Here is a 16,632-nt window from a genome sequence, read left to right on the forward strand (position 1 = left end):
GGGACAGTAGAGAGCCTGGAATGAAAGTAGCGTACCACACATCTCCCATAGGGCACACTGTATGAACTGAAGTTATATTAACAGATTAAACACCGAAGAGGTGTCATCATCATTATACTATCCTCACCAATTAATGTACACTTGATATGAACATGTATTATATACATAACATTTCAATACATAATAGCTTTGGAATATGATCCTATTGTATAGTGTAGCTTCCCAGATCTATTTTGTTCTGGTATGTATGGATTTAACTATCTATCTATTTATCAGAAAACATAAACAAGTTATAGTTTATTTCCCATATTCTTGTCACTCTGCTCAGGTGAGAATGAACTGTAACATCGCTGCGATGATTCCCAAATGAAAAGCAGGTCTATAATCGAGATTTAGGCATTTTGTTGTGACTCCCATCAGTTTCCTCAATGATCGAACAATATCTTATAAAATGATACATACAAAACACGAGATACATGATCTACAATCCCTTTCAGTTAATCATTAAAAAAAGTTATCCATGTTTAACATGTAGGCTTCTAATTCTAGAAAACCTAACATGCTTACAATATAGTAACAACTAATTAATCAATACATCTGTGCACCTCTGGCTCTGATATGCACATCAAATATCATTGTAATAAGTTTCAGTTTCTTATTATAGAGCTTTTTTTATTTTTATTATAACAGCAGGACTACCACAGCGTACAGAGGGCACACCCATACCAGTACTGGGAAGAAAAAAAATAGTAGTGGTATAGTGGGACGGATTATAGCCACTGAAGGCGGCGCGCATCAACACACACACACACACACACACACACACACACTCACACACACACACACACACACACACAGCAGCGACACAGTAGGCGGCGTCAGATCTGAGCTCACTTCCGCCGGCTTGAGTGGGATCCCGATGCTACCCGTCCCTCGCCGCTTTTGTTCTCGCATTCCCGTCCAGTCAGTGTTGCTGCAAAGAAGGGACCTCCAGTCAGCTGAGAGGAGAGAAAAAAAAAAGCTCCTCACCAGAAGCAGCGGAGACGTCCGTCGCAGAAACGCCCCGGTAGCCACATGCAAAGCGCCGCGCGCACAGAGGCTCCGCGACACTCCGTAGTTACATAACTGGACTACTTTTTTTTTTTTTCTATTATTTTTGGGATTTTTCACGCTTTTTTTTTTTTTTTTTTTTTTTTTTTTCTTTCTTTGGTTGCACCTAAAGTGACTCCCCCCCCCACCCCACTACCACTACCCCCCCCTACCCCCCCCACCCTCCCATCTAAACTCAAAATGGAGAACGACGACAAATATCTCCCCGAGCTGCTGGCGGAGAAGGACAGCCTGGACGCGTCGTTTACGCACGCCATGAAACTTTTAAACGCAGGTAAAAAAAAGTCTCTTTTTTTCTACGGGTGTTAATTTTGTGGTTTCATGCTTTGAGTTGAAGGGGGGGGGGACATAAACAGCACACCTCCGCGCTGTGATTGCCATGTGTTTGCGGAACGGACGGGACGTGGACTGCTCCGCTCCGCTCACAGATGTGTGCAGGAGTTTATTGGATGATGGTGTCTGAGATTGCAAAAAAAAAAAAAAAAAAAAAAAAAGCTATCAACACCACAGAGGGAGACACCTTAAATAATGATTCATCTCAATAATATCCTCCTCGTGCGACGTCTGTGACTCTTTTGCGGACAAACGCTCGTGTTGTTGCCGAGTCTCCTCTGTTGACTCCAACGTGCGGCAGCAGGTGCGATGCGCAGCGTTGCTACAATGAATGTGCGCCAGCATCAGTGATCCGGGGTCACCCCGCTACTTTTAAGAGCCGAGAGGCGGCGTCGTAGCGGTGGGACGGGAGACCTTCAAGTACCCCGCTGCTGAAGTGTCCTTGAGCAAGAAGAGGCTGCAGCCTTGGCAGCTCCGGGGCTGCTGTCCTGTGAGGGGGGGGCAGGGGGGGGGGGGGGGGGGGGGGGGGGGGGACTCTGCCTCTGGTATCAGTAATTTCTCTGTGGTCATCTATTCCTATTTTCAGTGTATTTTTTATTCTAATATGACTTCTTATAATAAAATGATACTGTTAGATGTATCAGTGTACCAGTAGGTAGCATAGGATGACCCATAAGGTCCCTGCTGAGTGAAGTGTATAGAGATTAAAAATACAACATTAGGAGATAATGAGATGGATATTAAGTGCTAGAAGCTGCTGGTGAAGTGATTATTTCAGTTTCGTCAGCGTTGCCCATGTGCTCTCTCTCCCTGAGACTCTGAGGGATCTTTCTGCAAAGCTGGTTCCTGCATGCTGCTCGGGTCCAGTATCTCGGTCACCTCTGGTTCAGCTGGACTGCTGTGGGTTCCCACGGTTTGACAATCGACTGAGCCGCCCCCCCCCCCCCCTTCAGATCTGCAGCTGGTAGTCTGTGGAGAAGCTGACAGGTTTTTGAACATCTCAGGCTCTGGAGTGCTCATGGCCGGGAGGCGTTTTTTTTGGAGATGGGAGTGATGTGGTGGTGCTCTCGGTGCTGGAGGCGAGGTGGTGGGTGCTGATGCTGCTGTGACAGGAGGTGTGAGGGGAAGAGCTGATGGCTGCTTCTCAAACATGAAAACATGAAAACTGCACGTTTTTGTGGATTGAAGCTACGGTTTAAGATTATTTTCCCTTATTTATTGGTTTTTAAGTAGTGACAAAAAAAATGTTCATTAATGACGATTCAGAGAAAACCAATATCACGATATTTGACCACATAACGACGATTATTGGTTGATTAGTCGTGCTTTTACAAAATATTTACGCTGAGATTTTTGATGAGTAATCATCGGTAATGTGGATATAATGACAAAGTGGGTAAAGGCATCACTTGTGCCATATTGCGAGACCCAAAATCTAGGTTTGATATCCAGTCTCGCCTCACGATATCGATATCATAACGCTTTCCCCAAGGTGACGTCTCCACGCGTCTCATCTCTGTGTGATCAGCAGTCCGAAAAAACCAAAACAAAGAGATTACGTTTCCAATGTCACACGAGCAACACGTCCTCACGTTGAAGAAGCTGCAAGCAGAGATGGTTTTGGAGATTATTTTTTTTTTCCTCCTAAAAATCTGATCCAAACGGTTATCTGATCCTGATCTGATTAACTGTTTCAGCTCAGGATGTTGGACAAAAGCTCAAAAACAATAAAAAAACTCACCATCTTGCGTCAACAAAACATCGTCTCGGTATAAATCAGGCCAGAATTGGACTGAAAATAAAAAAAAAAAGATGTTACTTATGATTTTGAACCAAGACACCAAGACTCAAACTGCAAATCTATAGCTGCTTATTAATAATGTAAGTGCACATAAATCCTCCTCATCGCTGTGCTTTCGCCTCCTCTGAATCCTGTTTTGATTGCATGCAACACTGTGCCTGAAACCATTCCTCTCCCCTTCTAGAAATCGATAGAATCCAGAAAGGCGAGACTAAAAAGGAGGCAGAAGCATACCTGGACCTTTTCACAACAAAGAACATCAAACTTAAGGAGCGGGTGCTCATACCTGTCAAACAGTACCCGAAGGTGAGCTTTCTTATGCCTCGTCTTTCTATCCTCTTCTTCTTCTTCTTCTTCTTCTTCTTTTTCTTTTTCTCTCCACCATGAAGCCCTCTTGATTTAATTTATCCTGCAGCTGGGTTTCAATTACACGAAGCCATGGGGTTACTTTGGGAGTCTCAAATTACTCCTCTCAACCTTGATCCTTGAGCTCCGGAGTATAATTACAGCCGATACTGCCGTGTTTCAAAAATATCACCAAAAAAAAAAAAAAAAAAAAAGGATCAAAATGTTAATATTGCTGTGATTAGGGTGGGCTCTGCATAGATGTGTGACTCGCGCTGAGTGTGCAGAAGATTGGATCTTCTGCAAAATGTTTCCATTCAGGGTTGAAGTCTTGCTTTCATCGCGTCGCCTCATCCGTATCGGTTCGGTCATTTTAGGATGACGCTTCATGACATGTGACGGTGCAAAACAGTCCTGCAAATCTCCCGCAACGCGTCGCATTTTGCACGTTTCCATTCATTGGCATCGGTTTGTGGTAAGATGCACAGATGCTGCCCCCGATCTCCAGCGTGGGGGGAATCGATATATGGCGTAGGAGTCTGGCCTGTGCGGTGACACGGCCCTCTGATCTCCTGAAAGCCCGTCTTAGTTTGGCAGACTTTAGTTTTAGTCGGTACACGAGTCCGCTGCGTCAGGGATGACACGGCTAGTTCGGGATTACAAAAAAAAAAAAAAAGAAAAAGCTGCTTTCGCTGCCTCCTTCGGGGCGACTCTCCGCTAAATGCGCTCGGCAATGACGGCTAATTGTAAGCAGGGCGTCCTTACGTGACTCCTTAGTGCAAAGATCGAGGAGGTAAAGGACGCGGGATTTGAGCGCGAGTTAGTTCCGGCTCAGGGCTCGGATGATTGGAGTGAATAGTAATTGACGGTGTTCCAGCCCTCGGGGGCTCGTATCGACCTCCTCTGCTAAATCTACCACTTTAGGCTCCCCCCCCCCCTCTTCTTCTTCACTCTCTTGGTGTGAAACTTTGCCTCCGTGTCGACTGTCTGGCTGATTTTGTTTCTTCTTCTTCTTCTTCTTCTTCTTCTTCGTGTTGCCGTTAGTTCAATTTCGTGGGGAAGATTTTGGGGCCTCAGGGCAACACAATCAAACGTCTGCAGGAAGAGACCGGAGCCAAGATCTCCGTGCTGGGCAAAGGATCCATGAGAGACAGATCCAAGGTAACACACACACACACACACACACACACACACACACACACACACACACACACATCTGGTGGGTACACACCTGCGAGAAGCCATGACACATCTGGCCTCTACTTGAGAAGGGGTGTCAGGCCAGATGGCGTCGACTGGCAGCGTAGCGTCGACGCGGAGCCAAGGGCGTCCGCCTCGACGCTGCATCTGTTCCGGGATTCTTCGGGGTCGTCCCGCTAAAAACCCCGTTACCCGCCGCTTTTGATGTAATCATCAAGCCGTGTGAAGGAAAGGAGCGCCGCACCTGCGCCCCCCCCCCCCCCCCCCCCCGGGGTTTGCACTCTAGAGGCGGACTGAAACGCGTGACTCACTTCTCTTTGACTCCCTGACGCCGCTGCGCTGTCGCCCCCTCTCGTCTCAGGAGGAGGGGCTGAGGAAAGGCGGCGAGCCCAAGTACGCCCACCTGTCCATGGAGCTGCACGTGTTCATCGAGGTGTTCGCCCCCGTGCCAGAGGCCTACCTGCGCATGGCGCACGCCATGGAGGAGGTCAAGAAGTTCCTGTTTCCAGTGAGTCTGACTCTTTCGTTAACGAGTTTTTATTTTGTATTCGGTTCATCGTTTATCCTGTTAAATGTCCACAATAGTGACGCTCGACACAAGCTAACAGAGGCTAACGTGATTTGTTATTCTAAATCCAAGCTGATCTTTATTTGTAGCAGCAAATTGCCTGACGAACATTGACGAGTCGACCACTTAACCCTACAAATTGAACTCTCTTTATCGAATTAATCTGTCAAATATTTAATCTATTTCTTCTATTAGATTAGATATCGATATTTTGAATCACTTTCACGTAAGAGAAAGAAGAAAAGCTGAAGTTTGTTGGGGAAAAGGTTGAGAAACCTCACTTCATTCATTCATTCATTCATTCATTCATAGCCTGATGTATAGAACATTCTATTCTAAGAATATTGCCTACATTGATTTTTTTTTTAAGGCTGTTGATCGTAACAAAAAGAGATTTTCCTCTGTAAAAACCTTTTGACTTTAACAAAATGAAACAAGAATTTTGAACCTGGCAATGTTCAGACTTCCGAAAATATGTGCAAATTTGCATAATATCTAACGAGAGAATGCCTCATTTGCATATTTGAACATAACATTTCAGAAAACTTGCAATGCGAAAAAAAAAATGACTTTCTTAAATGTAAGTAACCATTTGGGGAAGTTTATCATTATGATGGAGTTATCATTATTATTTCTTTAACCCTGTCCACCTGTAGTGTCTCCCTTTAATGGTTGCTGTCACTGTGTTAGCAGGGTTACACCCCCCCCCCCCCCCCCCCCCTGCCCTCCTCCTCCTCGTCTTTCACAGAGTCCCATTTTTCGGGGAGAACCAGCTCGGAGACCTTCTTCTCTCAGACAGAGTTCGCCCCGCGTGGCCCCGGCTCACTTTATCAGCTTTATGCTGAGAGCTTGTTGAGCGCGGGCCAAAGCCAAGTCTGCTGCTCTAACAATGGCTTTGTGTCAGCAGCCAATGGAAGCCCACGCATTGTTAATTAGTGTGCAGGGTGCTATAGAGGAGCGAGGTGAACGGGCTGATGAACCGGTTGCGATGTTATATATATATATATATATATATATATATATATATATATATTATATAAATATATAATAAAACAGAACCTGTTGTTAGAATTCAAAGCCGTAATCTGTCAGGCCTTCATTTGGAAGCAGGCTGTATTTTAATAAATGCCATCGCAGAAACCGGCAGGATGTGATTTGTTGGTAAAAAATGTTTTATGTATTACCTGTACTGCGCCTCAGGTACTTCAGAAGGCTTTTGTTCTTCCTCATCTTTATTTTTTTTATTTTTATATATATATATATATATATATATATCTGTATATGTCTGGAAATGTAAATGCAAAAAAAAAAAAAAAAAAAAGCCCAGCCTTGATCCCGTGTGAAGGCTTTGTGGATCCTTTATTCCGTGTCTGTAGTTTCTGTCGAATGTACCGTCTGCGGAGACTTAATTAATCTCAACGCCTTGATGGGTAAAGACGTGTCACCTTGTCTGGCTTTTTAAATGCAGCTGCGGTCGCGCTGCTCCTTCGGCTGAGAGATGAATTTCTAATCAGTCAAGTGGCTCGTGTTTGTTTGCTGCAGATGAATTGAAAGCTGTCGTCTGCGTCGCATATCCACCTGATCCCCCCCCCCCCCCCCCCCCCCCCCCCACACACACACACACACACACACACACACACCCGCTCTTCTTCTCTCTCCATCGTTAGAGCTCGGTCACCATTTCCCGGGGACTGATTTATGAGGAAGAATTGATCGGGTCACAGCGCAGCCCTTTCTGCGATTGCTCCCCGAAGAGAGGCGGGCGGATTGTGTTTCCAGGATTTGTGCTGCTCAGACAGGCAGCCTCACTAATCCCGAGCAACTTATTGTTTTTTTTTTTCTTTTTTTGTGCGGATGTAATAATGTCACCGTTGATGCAGTCACACCAGACTTGTCGAGAAGAGCGGGGAGAAGTGATTTACGTTTTGTGCTTCACGGAGAGACACAGGAAGACCGGGAGTGTGGATGGATGCTTTCCAACCCCCCCCCCCCCCCCCCCCCCCCCCCACACACACACACACACACACACACCCTCCCCCACACCCTCTCCTCCTTAACACTCTGAGTCACTGGCACAGATACCTTTTCTTCCACTCGCTCTGGTAGCCATTAAGACAGACGCTGCGTTGTGTGCAGCTCTGTAATTGTGTTTCACTCTTTTTCTTTCATCACTCGTTCTTACGCCCTGCCTCCTTTTCTCCTCCTCCTTTTTCTCCTTTTCCTTTGCTTTTCATTTGTGCGCCCTTACTCCCCCCCCCAAGTCACATGCTCTCTCTCTTCTTTTTTTTCTTTCTTCCTCTGTGTGTGTGTGTGTGTGTGTGTGTGTGTAGGATATGATGGATGATATCTGCCAAGAGCAGTTCATGGAGATGAGCTACCTGAACGGAGGCCAGGAGCACGGTGCCAGAGTCCGAGGGGGCCCTCCGGTCAGGGGCCGCGGAGTGCCTCCTGGTGGAGCGCACAGGTGTGGAGATGCAAACGCACACACACACACACACACACACACACACACACACACACACACACACACACACACACACACACACACACACAGGGTTTCTCATGCACCGCTGCTAGGTCGCTGAAGAAATAGAAAGACACTGTTGTTCATCTGTTACCATATCAGCTCAGACCAGATTCACTCCCTCCGTTCTCACCTTTTCACAATAAAAGCCCTGGACATATACTCTGCCTAACTCAAATTCAGACAGACTTTAACACCTCCATGGGTTAATAGGATCCTGGTAGTCGGTCGTGCTGCTATTTGAAGCTTTTATGTGAAGAGTGTTGCGACAGACGTGAATAGTTTTGAACCTGTAATTTCTGTTTTGTTTCTTTGTCACACCCCCGCTGTGGAAAGGCCTTTAAAGTGTTAATAATTTTTTTTTAATGGAAGCGCAAACGAGTTGTTTTTTTTGTTTTGGCTATCTTGCTGCAAATTAGATGAGAAGCTCAACACCACTCGCATGTCCTTACAGTATATAATGTAGCTGGAGCCAGTAGGCAGTTAGCTTAGCTTAGCCTAGCTAAACAGGAAGACTGAAAACAGCTTTGTCTGGCTCTGTCTAAGAGTAACTAATTAACACGTTGTCATGGTTATACGGGGCGGATTGTGTTACCTGTTAACCGACCAAGCTCTTTTCATCGGTCGCTAGTCTTTATGCTAAGCTAACTGGCAGCTAGCTGGTTTAGCTTCATATTTCGCGTAGAGGCACGAGAATGGTGTTGATCTTCTCGTAGAACTCTTGGTAAGAATGTGAATACGCATATTTCCCACAATGTGGAACTATTCCTTCCAGTACAATCTCGCCGTATTAACCCGGCGCTCTCTTCTTCAGGGGACGGGGAATGCCACCTCGCGGCGCTCCCGCCAGGGGAGGTGTGGCTCGCGGCGGCCCAGCCCGAGGCGGAGCGGTGAGGGGCGTGCCAACAGGCCGAGGAGGACCCCCAGTAGCACCATCCAGGGGAGCCTCGGCACCCCGCGCCAGGCCCCCGGCGTCCGGACCCCCGCAGAGGATGGCACACCCACCCCCCCACCAGCACACCCCTGCTGCAGCCGCTGACGGCTACGACGATTATGTAAGTACAAGAACCAGTGGAGGGTGGCTTTAATTTATCCGTTTTAGTTAATATGTCCTCGGCAGACATGTTGTTATACAACAGGAGATATGTTTCGGCTTTAATTGGGACGTAAGAAAATGAATTATTAGACATGCGAGGAATAAATTGAAACTGAAGTTGAGTTTTCCTGTCGAGGTTTGACACGTCCCTCCTCTCGATGAGATTGTTGTCGGCGTCTCTTGTTAGCGTCGAAATTGCCGGTCCGTCGGCACAGAAATAAGTGATTCCCGCTGCTCGAGACACAGGCGGAGCGCGTCTCTGCTTTAGTACAAGTGTAGTGCTTTGGGGACGTCTTGACATTCATGAATCATGAACAAGCCTCTCCCTAAATCTCACTCTTGTTTCCTTCCCTCTCCAGGGCTACGATGAGAGCTACACAGACACGGCCTACGAGTCATACGACAGCTATTACAGTCAGCCGCAGGCGTGAGTGAATCAGACGTCTCTTTGGTTTTCACCTGCTTCTCACAGACCGCGCGCGCACACACACACACACACACACACACACACACACACACACACACACAAACACACACTCTCTCACACACATCGCCTGGTTGCTCGTTTCCCTTAAATTGATTTGAGAGCAGCAGAAACATTATTATTTTATTTTTTTGAGCCACTCTGCACAAATTCAGCGCTGATGATGGTACTTCATGTTTCATGGTCGGGATGGCCGGCGCTAAGATGTTCCATGCAAGAGAGCCGAAGCTTTGATCTTATTCGTGGAAGCCAATTATCGTCCCCCTCGACATTTACAGTCAGCAGCTACTTGATGTTTTTCAAAGATTAAAAGTGAAATCTTTCTTTCTTCTTCTTCTTCTTCTTCTTCTTCTTCTTCTTCTTCTTCTTCTTCTTCTCTCGCCCTGTTTTTGACCATCAGAGAGCCAGAATACTACGACTACGGACACGGAGAGAGCGCAGAGTCATACGAGTCATATGGTGAGGAAGAACTTTATTCACCGTCAACACAGATGACCTCATTTATGCTGTTGATGCAGATGCAGAATATGAAGTGTGCATATATACATATGGTTTAAAAGCTAGTTTAAAGTACAGTAGTATGTAGTAGTTCTCCACTTATTGATTGGTTGGTTGATTGATTTGTATAAAAATTATTTTATTCTAAAAATACGTGACCTTTCGGAGCTTTATTCTAATGATAATTCTAATGTTAGATTTCAAAGTTAAAGCCTTTAGCTATTATCTTTAAAGACACCCTGTTGAGATTTTGAGTAATACTTTCACACGACGGTCCCTGTTTTACTTGTATCGGGCGATGCGATGCACAGTCCTGCCAATGCTTTCATGTTACTCCAACCTCAAGTAGGGAAGGGTGGATTGATACTCACAAGTTACTTATTTGGTTTCGAGATGTTGGAAAAATATTAATAATACAATTTTATATATATATATATATATATATATATAATTGTATTATCACAGCCCAGCACACAGTGGCACACTTCCACATCAGACATGTGAGAAGACTGGTGCTACTTTTCACCCGTCGATAAAAATACGGCGAGATGCACTTTTTGTGACGAAGAAGTGCCTCACGCAGTAACCTCTTCAAACATTTAAACATTCAAAAGCAAGACAGCTTGAAAGTTAAAGGAAGCTCATTATTTAATCATAGTATTCCTGAAAAATACTGGACTGTTGCTATTTTTACACCTAGCCGCACACACATTTTAGATGTTAAATAAATAATTGTTCTCCTTATTTGCTTATGTATTGAGGTTTGTTGTTAGTGGCTGTAAGGTGTCATGTGATTTCATTTTTTCTAAAAGAACAACAACATTAGCTTATATGTCCATTTTAGAATTGATCAAAATGAAAAGTATCTGCATCGTATCGCATTTAAAATGTTAAGTATCAACCATCACTAGCCAAGAGGATACACACAATACGTCTAACAAAAATCTGGTTGAGGTTTGAATCCAAATTGAATTGTAAATGTTTGTTTTGTGTGTGTGTGTGTGTGTGTGTGTGTGTGTGTGTGTGTGTCAACTCTCCAGGCCAGGATGACTGGAATGGGACCCAGCGGACAGTTGCAGGGAAGGCCCCTCCCCCCTCCAGAGGTGCCAAGACGCCTTACCGGGAGCACCCTTACCGACAGTACTGAGGCGGACTCTCCGCCCGTAACGTGTCGCCCCGACTGCCGCCTGTCTACCACGGCAGCTCTCGCTTTAAGCAGCCCGACAAAAGTAATTGTCCGTTTTGTCTTTGGTTTGGTCTTTTCCTACACTGGACTTTATACGAGAGAGCAAATTGGGAACTGAAAATCGGAACTGGTTTTTGAGATTTGACCGCAAACTCCCTCCCCTACTTTGTCGCACCAACCAGCTAACGAACCAGCCTCCAATCCCTCCAACCAACCACCCAAAGCGGCTTTTAGATGGGTTAGAGAGGAGAAGTTGGCGTCTATTTATTTTTTATTTTTTATTTGAGTTTTTATTTATTTTGCTGTATTTTTTTCCCTCTGACCCTTTTGACCCCCCCTCTGGCTATTTTTTTTTTTTTTTTTTTTTGCATTGTTGATCTTACATCTTTTAACTGTTTGGGAGTAGTCCTTTCTAGTGGAATTAATGGCTCGTTATCCGCTTGTCTAAGGAATCCGTTTTAATTGTTTTTAAATACAAAGAATCTGTCGAAGGGTCAGTTGCAGATTCCCATTTAGGCTACATTTCAAAATTCTGTTAATATAGCCAAATAAAATACCTTTTAAACTTTCAATTATGTAATATAGATAAAAAAAATAAATTAAGTGAAGGTTAAAGAATCAATGTTAATGGAATCAGTACAATTCATTCTTGATGATGGTTTGTTTTTAAATAGTTCTAAAACCTTGTCCATTTAGATTTAGGCAGCAATATTTGTCATTGTCCTTAGAGTTTTGAAATATAGCCCTAATAGACACTGTTGAGATGGACTGTCCTCATATCCTCAATTTGTCATACATATTAAAAAATAACTTGAAGACTCTTGAAGACAAAATGTTTGTTTTAATGAAAACACGGCCCGAGAGATGGCCTCGTGTTCTGCTAAAAACAGCCCAGGTCTTCATTTTGTGATCTGATTCTCTATAAACTGCATGCACCCAAAGTACACAAAGAAGGATTGGGACATAAATCTCCACATGGGTCTTCTCTTTCTACAGAGAAGGGATCCTGCAGCTCAATCCGAACTCTTGTACATATTTTAAAACATCCTAACTGTACTTATTCTGCCACTAGTATCTGTACCCTCTCCATAAAATGCATTATGCTACATGTGTAAGCTTGCCTAAATAGGTTACTAAATCTGTCCAAAAGATGTTTTGCAGCAGTTTGTCAATAAAGCTTAGTTTGTTTTTTATGAAACTTAACTTGCTTTATTTGTTTCCTGTCCTAGTAAAATTCTGAAATGGCCATTTTTTTAAACAACCTTCAGCAGTCAGATGTAGGTGTTTTCATTTGTTTCTCATTCAAAACCGCATTTTAAATCTAAATGAATGTATTGACGTCTGAAGACTTTAACCCTACTAAATGATGTCTTGATTGATTATCAAAAGAGCACAACTTATTCTTTCTCTCTCTTTCTATACTTTTTAAAAAGGACCCAGAGGTAAGACCTCTAAAATAACCTGGATAGCTTCCTAATGTGTATATTCTAAAGCATTGAATGCCTGGGTATGTATAAGACTTTTTCAATCCTCTTACCTGTGGTCGTAATCGTTAATGAGAATTGCTTTTATAGCTGAAAATTAACTGAATTCAAACCACCATTCAGGTCTAGCCCTCATTGTCATGAATGACGCTGGCGCGATGGCTACTTTAGTACAGAGTAATGGCAGTGCAATGGAGAGGATGGTTATAACCTAGACAACTCCACTGTAAAGGTAACCTAACCCTAAATGTTTAATTTCGTAGTGTGTTTATCCATTGACATAAACTTGCTGGTAAATGCGTACACTTTCTTAAAATATCATTACAGTCATGGCAACAAAAAAAAAAGACTCAAAAGTAAGAAAAACGTAACTTCCAATATCATACAGTAGTGGATTTTATGTACCAAAATAACTGTTACTGTGTACTAACAAAATATATTAGAATAGTGTTAATGCAACTCTTGCTAAAATGAACAAAGCCAAATCTATGTCAATATCTTCTGTAGAGTTGAGCTGCTGTTTTTATTTGCTGTGTAAAGGTTGCTTATTGTACTATTTAAAAGGTTCTGCCTGTACAAAGTTATCCGAAAGAGAAAGCTTGAGTTGCATGAGCATATCTTCTCCTGTAGACATTGCATGATCTGTCTCAAGTTTCTCCCGGTGTTTTTAGACAGGGTATTGATTTGGGGTCTGTCCTTCCTTCAGGCACAGCTATCGGTCACTGAGTGCCCGGAGACCGACGGTCTGCAGAAGTGAAGACCGTACAAACCTCAGGTTGGTTCGCCGCCGCATTTATTTCCATTTTAAAGAGCCGTACTGCTGGTTTTTGCATCCTGTAGCCCATTAACGTACTTAACGGTACTTGCATATTTTGTTTTGTTTTTCATGCAGCAAGTTTTGATAGATTTTTCTACCTTCCTGGCATCCATTAGTTTGCATTTGTGTTTGTAAAGACTTGAAACTCGCATGAAATGTGTAATCTACCACCGAAAACAAATTCAGCTTCTTTATTTGATTTTATTTGTCAAGCATGAATTGCTTTTTTGTAGCGAGCAGAGCTCATTTTGGGATCCTACCCTGTTGCCACATTCATTGTTAGCGCACATCTTTGGAGGTTTGGCTCCAGACAGCAGCCGTTTTAAAGGAATAGTTCAAACATTTTGGGAAATTCGCTCTTGTCCTCGCAGAGAGTCGTGTAGAGTAAATATGAGGCTTCAGCCTAGGCTTGGGCGATTTGACGAGATCATCGTTCAACACGATAAGTAGATACTACTTCTACTTTCTCTGTGCTTCACTTTATTGTTGTACCGTATCAAAAAAGTAGCAACATGCTAGCCTACGTCTGATTTAGTGTTTTTGTGGTTCTGTAAATGCAATTCATGGTGCTGTTAGATTGCTGCTAGACTGCCCCGTTAATACAGGTGGGTGCGGACGAGTAAACAGTATTTGATTGCAGTGAAAGTTATTTTTCAAAGGCTAAACCGCCAACAAACACGGTTTGACGCCGACTATTTCGTACATTTTAGACATGATCTTTTTTCAAATCAATTTTGACTTTTGGACTTCGAAACCTAAAGGTACCACCACGGCCACTAGCCTGGCTCTTTCCAAAGGTAACAAATTCTGCTTCATGTGTACAAAACCTGCGCAAAAACAGTTTTATTGACATTTTGTCCACAGTGCTGTGCTAGCGCTAAAGAACGGTCTGGCTCAACACATTGATATTCTGGTACAAGGGGAGAAAACGCTCTGGCTTGTTTGTATTTTCTTAAACCAATCACAGTCGTCTTGGGCGGCGCTATAAGAACAGGATGCAGCGACGGCGCCCTCGCAAATCACATAGCAGAAGGGAGGAGAATGCTAATGCTAGCCTTATACCCACGTCTACTAACACAGCCTGGGGGGGGGCGGTAACCAGTAACCACCGGTAACTTCCTGTATTCTCCTCCGGTTGCCTGGCAACTGGTCCCAACCAGGAAATGGTTCCGTCTCATACCTCCCTGTAAAACTGCCAATTGTTGTGTTGTTGTTTTCACACTTCACCACGTTAGCTTTGGACAGAGCCAAGCTAGATGTTCCACTTTGTTTCCAGTCTTTAAGCTAAGCTAACCGGCTACAGGTTGTAGCTTCACATTTGCTGTACTGACTTCCAATAATGCCTCCGCAATGTCTTTTAGCAGCTGAAATTTGAAACTTGAATCGCCCCCCCCCCCCGTCATAAAATAGCCATCTCAAGCTGTTATGTGAAGTATACACAATGTATAGGGAATATCCTTAAACATTCATAACCACTGGTACGGCCTTTTTTAACTTCTTCCATTTTCCCCCAAAAGACCGTTGTGCAAGCAACGTCGCTGCAGATGCCTGTGGGCATTTTTAGCCAGCGTAGCATTATGCTGCAGCAGCACGTTGGTGATATTCACAGCATTTCAAAGGTTGGTTGATTCTGATGATTGCCCGTCTCCTGTAAGTCGCCTGGCTTTTGACAGCGCCTGTGAATCGGTGTGTGGCCGCGCTCGCCTTCAGCGAGTCTGAGCGAGGGAGAAACGCCACGCCGGTCTCAGGGAAAGTGACTAATGAGGATCCGTAGCTCAAGGCTCTCTTGACAGAAGGGGGGAGGAGAAGAAGAAAAAAAAGCGGGAGCGAGGGGACTCTGGCGATTCCCGAAATGGAACCAGCAGCAGGAGAGACGCGTCGGAGGGATTTTCTCCTGACGTCCTGTCTTGTCCGTGCCCTGAAGGGGAAAAGTTAAATGAAGGCTCGAAAAGTAATGCTTGGCGGCCCAGAGTTTGAGAAACAATAACCATTGTTGGCATTTTAGTCGAGGGAAGCGGGAATAACGAACCGCTTAAGAACAGTTGGAGATGTGTTTTGATGGAAAGGTCACTCGCTTGTTTGGAGAACGTTTGACACGACTGCTGACAGATGTCAGGCTGTGACTGTGTTGACAAAGCAGCACATTGGAACTCTTTTCACTTAAGTCACTTTAGGGCAAAATTTGACTGTTGAATGATGAAAACTATTTATTGTTTTCAGACTCGCCTTGAAGTATAAAAGAGACACGTCTGGTCTTTGGTTCTCATTGGCTGTTATGTTTGAGCAAAACGCTCGACAACTGAGACCTGTGACCACATAAGCTTAAAATATTTATGCATTAATCCCAAATCTCTAGCCTTGCCAGTAATTATGTCTTACTTAACAAAATATTGCCTCGCTCCTCTTGAAGAGCTGTGCTACTTGGCAGGAAAATTACCTTTTAATGATAACAACCACTGCTTCAAAATGAAATTGAAAAGTGGGCTCTCTCTTTTTTTTTTTTTCTTTTTTTTGCTAAACACTTTGCTCTTTATCATCAAATCGCCGTGAAGTAGTGGACCCGTCCCAGTGACTCCCCCTGTGATTTTGTCTCTCTCTGCAGTGAAGCCGTGCACCGGAGCAGCATGGAGGAGGTGGCGGTCAGACGAAGCTCTCTTTGGGTCGCCCTGTTGAAAGGAGTGGCCCGAGGCCCCAGTTCTGCTCCGGGTCAGGGAGGGAGGAGGTAGGATTGGAGGGGGGGGGGGGGGGTGGAGGGGGGGGGTGGGGGGTAGGGTGGGGTGGGGGACGACGACCCACAGGAGCCACAGCTGATGAAGCGCTGGGAGGAGAGGAGCTGGCCTCAGACTCCCACTGGAACTGGACTAAGACTGCAAGCTGGGTCGGCGAAGACATCCTGCTCGCTGGGAATCCAGAATAACCAGAGACTGTCTCTCCTTTTTTCTTTTTTTTTTTCTTTTTTTTTTCTATATTGAATCACTTTGCATTATGTAATTATTTTCTAACGTCGAAGACACCCACTTGAAGGCTTTGCTGATTGCGTGCCGCCGTACACAGCTTCCGCAGACCACCCACTCCTCCAACAAATGTAATTGTTACAGCCTGATTCACCATAAAATGAGCACTCCTGTTATAGTGGGCTGTGAAATTGTTTTTAATTTTTATTAATCCTTGAATTAGAGACATGAA

General features: G+C 44.3%; 1 protein-coding gene across 4 annotated transcripts; it reads left to right on the forward strand.

Annotated features, from left to right (window-relative positions):
• Window positions 1-1,203: 1,203 nt before the first annotated feature.
• Window positions 1,204-16,174, forward strand: LOC137886140 (KH domain-containing, RNA-binding, signal transduction-associated protein 1-like). 4 transcript variants are annotated; one of them, XR_011104953.1, is made up of 12 exons: window positions 1,204-1,384; window positions 3,429-3,550; window positions 4,634-4,750; window positions 5,151-5,297; window positions 7,688-7,821; window positions 8,696-8,936; window positions 9,337-9,404; window positions 9,862-9,920; window positions 11,000-12,652; window positions 12,753-12,861; window positions 13,336-13,404; window positions 16,049-16,174. XR_011104953.1 is itself a non-coding variant. In XM_068728425.1 (9 exons), exons 1-9 carry the CDS (start codon window positions 1,291-1,293, stop codon window positions 11,104-11,106), a joined length of 1,089 nt encoding a protein of 362 aa, XP_068584526.1. In that variant the 5' UTR covers window positions 1,204-1,290; the 3' UTR covers window positions 11,107-13,326. The 4 variants fall into 4 exon arrangements, 1 of the variants encoding a protein (XP_068584526.1); XR_011104952.1 differs by having other exon boundaries at window positions 11,000-12,861; XR_011104954.1 differs by lacking the exon at window positions 12,753-12,861 and having other exon boundaries at window positions 11,000-11,188.
• Window positions 16,175-16,632: the final 458 nt, after the last annotated feature.

Source organism: Cebidichthys violaceus, unplaced genomic scaffold (genome assembly GCF_023349555.1).
Source record: "Cebidichthys violaceus isolate CVI_PGR_0920_01 unplaced genomic scaffold, fCebVio1.0.p SCAF_419, whole genome shotgun sequence".
In the NCBI taxonomy this organism is placed as follows: domain Eukaryota; kingdom Metazoa; phylum Chordata; class Actinopteri; order Perciformes; family Stichaeidae; genus Cebidichthys; species Cebidichthys violaceus.

Coding starts and splice junctions, on each gene's coding strand:
- LOC137886140 (XM_068728425.1), top strand. CDS start 1,291: ATGGAGAACGACGACAAATATCTCCCCGAGCTGCTGGCGGAGAAGGAC. Junction 1,385..3,428: donor CATGAAACTTTTAAACGCAG/GTAAAAAAAAGT, acceptor CTCCCCTTCTAG/AAATCGATAGAATCCAGAAA. Junction 9,921..10,999: donor AGAGTCATACGAGTCATATG/GTGAGGAAGAAC, acceptor TCAACTCTCCAG/GCCAGGATGACTGGAATGGG.